This window comes from Lygodium microphyllum, chromosome 2 (genome assembly GCF_053477565.2).
Source record: "Lygodium microphyllum isolate KBCC chromosome 2, Lygodium_microphyllum_v1.1.10, whole genome shotgun sequence".
NCBI classification, from domain to species: Eukaryota; Viridiplantae; Streptophyta; class Polypodiopsida; order Schizaeales; family Lygodiaceae; genus Lygodium; species Lygodium microphyllum.
This window is the reverse complement of record NC_141136.1, coordinates 77,869,776-77,878,105: the sequence shown is the minus strand read 5'-3', so window position 1 is coordinate 77,878,105 and position 8,330 is coordinate 77,869,776. Positions and strand designations below refer to the sequence as shown.

At 39.9% G+C, this 8,330-nt stretch overlaps 1 protein-coding gene across 5 annotated transcripts in view; it reads right to left on the bottom strand.

Moving 5' to 3' along the window:
• Positions 1 to 414: 414 nt before the first annotated feature.
• The window catches only part of LOC148039917 (Insulinase (Peptidase family M16) protein), a 96,556-nt gene continuing 88,640 nt past the window's right edge, over positions 415 to 8,330 (bottom strand). For all 5 annotated transcript variants that reach the window (XM_087695220.1, XM_087695201.1, XM_087695210.1 and 2 more), the window contains one exon: positions 415 to 1,266. In XM_087695220.1, coding sequence (XP_087551346.1) covers positions 1,198 to 1,266 — 69 coding nt within the window. In that variant the 3' untranslated portion in view covers positions 415 to 1,197. The remainder of the gene's footprint in view (positions 1,267 to 8,330) is intronic.

The following is an 8,330-nucleotide window of genomic DNA, read 5'->3' as shown; positions in this document are numbered from 1 at the left end:
TGCATTGTTTAAGCCCAGGTTTAGGATGGAATATCTAACGTTTAGTTTAGTGTGAGTAGCCAATTTAAAGATCTGGCTATTGTCAAAAGGCACTACAAATGATTGAGGATGGAAATAAAAAATAAAGCAAGGCATTTGATTTGAGACCTATGGCCCTCTCTTTTGATATCCATCACCTGATATGAAAAAGGTGAGAAGACTTCACGAAAAGACAATTGAATAAAGAGGAAATTGATTTGATCAACACCACACTGACATCAAAGTAGTGCTCTCTAGTGGAACTGAATGGCAGCATCTCTTCTATTTTTCGCACAGTTGGACAAGATAGAAATTTTAGTATGCAAGTTTTTGGGTCATGTCTACACCACACCAAGAGAGCTGCACACACCCCTTACAAGTTGCAATATACAAACACTGCACATATGATAGAGATCCACAATCATTAAATTTAAAGAGAAGTATGAGGTGACAAAGTTAAACACTCTGTCTCTAAAAAGAGTAGACACTTCCATCAATATGATGCCATGCAAAGTGAGCACTGCATAGTTGCCGAGCAGGGGACCTTTTATCAGGCCCATAGATGTAGAATGTAAAAGTAAAAAATGGTTATACATAAGAATTTGGGTATTAGGTGTAAGAGTCAATAATGGGTGATACATAAGAATTTGGACATAATACCGGAGTGTTTCTTTTCTTGGGCTAAACAAAATATATTAACTGTCCAAACAATTTTGTTGATCTGACTTTACCCAAAGACAAATCTTGTCTATGAGACAACCACAAAAATGACACTTCTGTAGAGTCGAAGTGCAGCCTTGGGTATAATGCTGTTAGCCTGTTATCTTGCAGCTGTATACTCACTATAATGTGGACCACCCTAATCAATCAGAGGATTTGTGGATGGGCCTCTTTATTGCCCAAAGGTTGCATGATTCAGTGAAAACATGACTGCTGCAGAGTTGTAAGGCAATTTATCCAGCCCTCTACACTGGTTTTGGATAAAACACTTTACTTGAGAAGTGAGAGCATTGAGCTGCCAGTCCATAGAAAAGGCTAGCACCACACCTTCCAGAGCATGACAATTCCCTGAGATGAAACATTTGAAGTCCAATGAGAGTTTGAATCAATAGATTAGGGCAATTGTCTGGATGTAAGGATGCACTCTGGCTCATCAAATGAAAGAGCTTGAGAATTCCATCAGCTTTTCCTAGAATACCGCCATACAACAGCACCCAAAACCACCATTCCAGCAGCTAGTAATGTGACCTGCAGTACCACATTTAGGGGTCAAAAGTTGTGTAATGCATTCATAAAGTTCAGACACCCTGGATTTCTTTTAGCCTAATGTTAGGAACAAATAGCAGGTTTCATCTAAGCATCAAAATTTTCTCCCTCTGGTCTAGGGTGACAGGAAAGAAAAAGAGTCTGAATGCTAAGAATGTAAAACAATAACCTATAGGCTAGAGAGGCCAGGTGCCAAAATCACATCTTGGGGGACTTGTATTGTGAAATGAACATGCTGGGAGTGTCAAATTTCAACTAATGATCCAACCAGTGATTTGTTTAAAAGTCCCACATGCTAGGTCAAAAGCTGTAATATTTGCCTTTACAAAACCCCATAAATGTATGTTTTCAAAACAGACACTAATTCACATCCTCTTCATATCACCTATTTATTCATGTCATCAAATCTCAAACAATTTCAGCACGTAAAATCTTTCCATATTTTTCCCTAGGTGTACAATAATTGGCACTTTACCATCAACATGTGCTGAATTCACATGAAAGTGCCACAGGCGAAGCCTACAGGTGTACAAGAGAGGACCTCCTAGAAGGGTAAAAGAGAGAATACTCAATGCTCCCAGGTTGCTGCTCTGGTGAGTACCTACCTTGCACAGAAACTGAGACGGAATTCAGATTAGCAACTGAATCCCTCTTGTGAAAGCGACTTGCACTCTCCCGCACTTTCTCGTATTTCTAACTTACCCTAGAGCTTCCAAGAACCCAATGACCTGTCAGGAAGTAGAGGATGTCAAAAACTGAACTAAAGAATTATTGCTGCTTCTCAGTTACCTTTTGCATCTGATCTCATATTCCTTAATGACTTTGATAATCTTCCATCTCCGACTGTATCTTGTCAGCTTTTCTAATTTGGAGCAGCCAGCAGAGTCGTGAAATGTCAAGTGTTTCTGTGAGACTCCATTGCCTCTAATCCCTGAAGCTAAGCCTGTAGTTTGTTCCATGTCACTGCCATCCAATCCTGTCACCATGACAGGAGGTCCTAGCATATGGACAGGACTGGAACAGTACAGGCACAGGTTGGGACTGGGAAAGGAAGCTAGAAAATGGCCATCCCATGTTACTATGCTTACAAGACACTTCAAAAGCATCACATTTAAGACCATATCGCACTAAAAAACGAAAATGAACAGTACACCAAATAATATCTTTTTAAGTCATAAGACTTCTTGATGCTACAAATGAGACTGGGTACATGGAAAAAAGGCTAAAGCTATGAAAGAAAGCTATAAATATAGGCAAATCCTGCAGTACAAATAGAAAGTACCTAAAGGGCATAAGCACAAGCCAATACAAATCTCTCAAGTGGACCAAAAACATAGACACCTGACATGAATGCTAAATCAAAACATGCGCCAGACAGCAAATTGCATCTATCCATCCTCAACTAGAGCTGGGCTCAAGCCCCATCTATGAACTCCAATCTTCCATCTCATTTGTAGTCTCCTTTACAGCCTCTTCTACTCCCCTCCAAGGGCTCTGGAACACATCTTCAAGCCTGCTCCTACTCTTACTGAGTAAAGGGATCTGCCTTTGCAATTACATTCTTGCAGAGCATGGAAAAATTGGCACTCACAAGGGCAGGATCACTGGCATTTTGTACACCAAGGCTGCTCCTCTTCTCGGAGGCAATATGGCTGTATGGGTTCCACATTTGCTACGAACAAAGGAGCTGATGGCCTGGCTTATGGAAGTGAAAAAATGCACTTCCAAAGGTGCTCAAGGAGTAGATAATTTGCTGCAACTTCAGCCCAAATAGGCTGATTACAGCATATACATGCACGAGGTGATAAGTATGCATACAAGACAACTCCCACTCCAATACATCACCATAATGCCCATATGCAACAGCCCGAGTGCTGTATATAGCATTGTTTCATTGCACAATAAGCATTCAGGAATACATGTACTAAAGGAAGCTGCCTTTTGACAACATTTGATATATATCCCAAAGTAAGAATTTCTCCTACTCAACAATGAATTTGCTGCTATTTCATTGCCAAAGCATGAATTAGCGCAAAATACATCGCCAATGTGAACAATCCCTAAATTTCTCTGACAAATCTGCCCTAATTGTATTAATACAGGTTCTCGAGTGCCAAACAAGGGCAAATGTTGCAGAAATCTAACAAATTTTGCAAAAGCCCCAAATTTCTCAGGTTGAGACATGCACCAATGCCAGTGAATTCAACTTAGCTGAGCAAAAATGTTCCAAAGCCAATGTGTACAATGTCTGCAAGTTTTGGGTCATTGCACAAGCATTCACTGTGTAAAATCAGAGAAAATCCCAAAAGGGCTGACTGTTATAGTGTCCAAAGATTGCTCCAAATTTAATGAATGTCAGTCCAGAACTGACAGCAACAATGCCACCTGACCACAGGAGGGCCGAAGAGTTGTCACATTGTTCCAAAAGGTACTGCAAGTGGTCATCTGTTTGATTTTAGGGTTTCAACCTGTCTGTCTAAGCAAAAATGACCTGAGCTTGCTTGCCTGAACAAAAAACAACCTGTGCTTGCTTGCCTGAGCAAAAGGACCTGCACATGTATCAGATTTAGGGTCTTTGGCATGTGGATTGATAGTCTAACACAGATGTGACCCAAAAAGTGACAACCCAATGATTTTCTCGCGCCAAATGAGTTGGATTTGACTCGCACGGACTTCGGGAAGCGCACACGCCTTGATCGAAGCCTTGATACAAGTTTGAAGGGGGGGTGTGTAGCAGGAGTGCAGTGTGTGCAACAGTAGAGAGTGCAGAGAGAGCAAAAACGTAAGTAGGGTGTGTACGAGTGCGGTACACACAAAGAATAAAAGAATGTATTTATATTTAGAATACGGTACACTTGCACTCATAAGGGTGTGTTCAAATGTACAAGTAAATATATACTCGCGAAGCGTAACGAAGGTCCTTTATACCCAACTCGAAATTGGGGTTGCTCTAATCTTCAACCATGAACACATAGCTTTGTATGTTGTAAGGTAAAATTTAATCTCGATAAGTATTATAAACTTTGCATTTTGAAAGAATTCTATCACTTCGTCTCTATGATCTCCTGAAACAAAAGCTAAAATTATTATATGTATCTTTATGTCCGAGTATTTGAAGGGCAGGGCATAGACAATTTGAGAATATGGCCCACATAATAGCCATCATCATCTACCTCTAAGAATGCAAACCAGCTCTGGGAACACAATGGAGTCACTCTCATTGAAGATGGTTCGAGTACATGCAAGAGATCTATCCATGGGCTTGTCACATGGTGTAGAGGTGAGATGTGCATTAATTTTTCTCATGATGCTTTAGGCATGGGGAAGAGCATGGATGTATTTGCACATGACTCGATAAACGCCATTGAGATGGTTGGAGCACAGATAGCTACTTTTGTGGCAAATGTTGATATAGCAAATACAGGTATTGGAGCTATACTTGAGGGTTGCTCTTCAAACATCACAAATTCCTTTTTTATAGCTCATTGTCCGAACAATCTTTTTAAGGATATTGGCAAGCTTTCATGAGCAAAGCCCATAATCAACAAAGCTAATGAGATGTTAGCTTTTGTATGAAACTATCCATTTGCTTTCGATTTCTTGATGTTGAGTTGTGTGAAGAAGTGCAGTGGTGTAGTGAGAGAGGTGACAAGTCTTTATCAGTGATGAGCCAACTGAGGGATTGTTGGGGCACAGTGCAATGGAGTGCGAGACAAGAATGAGAAAGGACAGAGCTAAGAGTGAGAGTGAGGGAATCAAGGATGAGTGTACCACTATGTTAGGGTATACAAATAATGAAAATGTATTTATATGTTAGGGTACAAATAAAGGGTATGTTCACACTTGCAAGTTTATACACACAAGGTTTAATGGGAGTTTATACCCAAAGGGACTTTACACCCAACAACCTCTCACTTAAAGGCCAAAAGTGGTACCTTTAAGCTATACAACTTCCACTAGTCGAATGCAATGCTCATGCTGAGCCTTTGCAAGGCTTTTAGTGAGAACATCTGCAGGGTTACCTTGGGTTTTGACCTTAGTCAGTGTGACAAGACCATCATCCAATACTTGTTGAATGAAGTAATACCAGTCAAATGAAGTAATACCAAACATCTATGTGTTTGGTAGGTATATGAAACATGGCATTCTTAGCCAGACATATTGCACTCTAGCTATCACAATCAAGTACTGGCGGATGTAAAGAAAGACCAAAATCCTTGACCAAACGGCCAAGCCAAATAGCTTCCTTAAAGGCTTCTGTGGCTGAAATATATTTAGCTTTTGTAGTACTTAGTGCTACAATTTTCTACAACCTTGAACACCAAGAAATAGCCCCACCAGCCAAAGTAAAGGCATACCCACTAGTAGATTTTCGAGTGTCAAGATCTCTTGCCATGTCCGAATAAAGAATCCATGCAACTCTAGTGTACCCTTTCCATAGCATATACACTTGTCTTGTGTACCTTTTAAGTACCTAAAGATACATTTCACTACTTCTCAATGTGGTTTACTAGGGTTAGACATGAATCTACTAACACTCCCACTGCATGAGCAATGTCAAGACGAGCTGCAACCGTGGCATACATCAAAGAATCACAAGTTCATGCATAAGGTATGCCCTTCATAGCAATAGCAACTACATCATCTTCTGGGCAATCAGCTTTACTAAGCTTTGTCTATGGCAATAAAGGCACACCAAGAGGCTTAGCATCAACCATATTAAATCTGTAAAGTACTTTGCTGATGTACTTGTCTTGTGAGAGAAACAACAAGTGCTGCCCTCTCTCTCTTTTAATGTGCATGCCCAAAATGTGTTCAACTACTCCCAAATCTTTCATTGAAAAGGCTGCACTCAGCTGCCTTTTAAGAGCATATAGAGCACTCTTACGCTTTCTTGGAATTAGCATGTCATCCACATATAAAACCAACACAATATGGCTTCCATCATCAACCTTTTTAGTATATAAGCAATGATCTGCATGACTGCATTTGAATCCATGGCTGAGCATAAAAGTATCAAACTTTTTATACCACTGTTTGGGGGCTTGCTTCAGCCCATATAAGTTGCATTTCAGCTTACAAACTAAATGCTATTTCCCTGGAATAGCAATACCTTTGGGTTGTTTCGTATATAGCTCTTCATCCAAGTCACATGAAGAAAAGTAATCTTCACATCCATTTGATCCAACTCTAAATCCAAGGATGCAGTGAGAGCAAATAAAACACGGAGCGTAGTCATCATCACCACTAGTGAAAAAACCTCCTGAAAGTCTATGCTTTCTTTTTGTGTATAGCCCTTAGCAACCAAACGTGCCTTGTATTTAAGCTTCCCATCAATACATTTCACCTTATAAACCCATTTATTAGGAGTAGCTTTCCTATCCTTGGGCAAAGGTACAAGCTCCCATGTGTTATTCGAATATAGAGACTTCATCTCTTCTTGCATAGCAAGCTCCCACTTTCTCTAAATGTTAGAGGCTCACCTTCATCAGTTAATAAAACACAATCCAAAGATGGCTGAAACCTCTATGGCTGCCTTTTAATATGTATAGACCTTCTTACCCAATGATCTGTATTGATAGGCAATGGGCTTGCATCCTCAGGTATGTGCACACCATCACCTAGTGGCTGGTTTTCGACATTTTCTTGCTGTTGTAATATGTTTTTAGCATGTTCTTGTTGCTGTCCTATTTCATCATGTGCATCTATTTGCTGTCCATTATCTTCTGGCTGTAGCACAATAGGTTGCTGCTCATTTTTAACATCTAAAGGGATAGAATCTTCAACTAACGGTTGTTGAATGGCTAGCTATTCATGCTGAAATTTGACCTTCTTTTTGTCAAGGACACCATGTGTAGCACTTTTCAACAACTTTGCCTCATTAAGTCTCAGATGCGTATTATCTTCCTATCTTGAGGAAACCAAACTCCATATCCCATCTCTCCCTCATCTCCATATCCCATAAAGATGCCTTTGATGGATTTCATGTCTAGTTTAGTCCTCTGATTTACAAGAATATGCACAAAGACATCACAACCAAAGACACGCAAATGGTCATGTAAAGCAGGTTTGCCTGACCAAACCTCTTCAAGAATGTCATTTTTCAATGCACAATTGGGAGAGTGATTGCACACATCAACTACAATTTTAAGAGCCTCTCCCAAGAACTGTTGTAAGAGATTAGCTGTGGACAACATGCATCCAACTCTCTCACAAAGTGTGCGATTATATCTTTTAGCTACGCCATTTGATGCAAGATTGTTAGGGGTTATCAACTTTCTCTTAATGCCATGCATCTCACAAAATTTTTTCAATTCATTTGAAACATACTCGCCTCCATTATTCATTCTTATAGCTTTTAACTTAAGCCCTTTCTATGTGGTAACAAAAGCATGAAACCTTTTAAAAGCGTCCAACACTTCCTTTTTGCTCTTTAATACATATACCCATGACTTTTTACTGAAATCGTCAATAAAAGTGACAAAATACCGTGCATCCCCATGTGAATTAATAGGCATAGTGCACACATCAAAGTGTATTAAGTCAAGAGCATTGGATTTTTTAACAACACCAGAGTAATAAGGAGACTTCACATGTTTTCCATATATGCAATCATCACAAAAGTCGAGACTAGATCCTTTTACATCAAATCTTCCTAAAGGAGAGAGAACCTGAAGACCTTTCTGGCTCGTAAGGCCAAGTTGTTTGTGCCAAATTTCCATCTGTAAATGAACTTTAGCCATAACCAAAAACTTGCCAAGTAATGCTTTACAATGCAAATAACACAAAGTCCCCCTTTTGCTGCCTTTGACAATCAGCATAGAGCCCTTGTGGACCTTCCAAGTTCCACCACCAAAGGTAGTAAGATGCCCTCTTGCATCAAGCTGGCCAACTGATAGTAGACTTTTCTTTATGCTAGGTAGATATTTGACATCTTGCAAAATCAGCTCTTGGCTATTCTCAAGGGCTAGGTGAATGGTACCTACATCCTCTATTTCACATGCATAATTATTGCCCAAGTAAACCTTGACTAGACAACCTGCAGT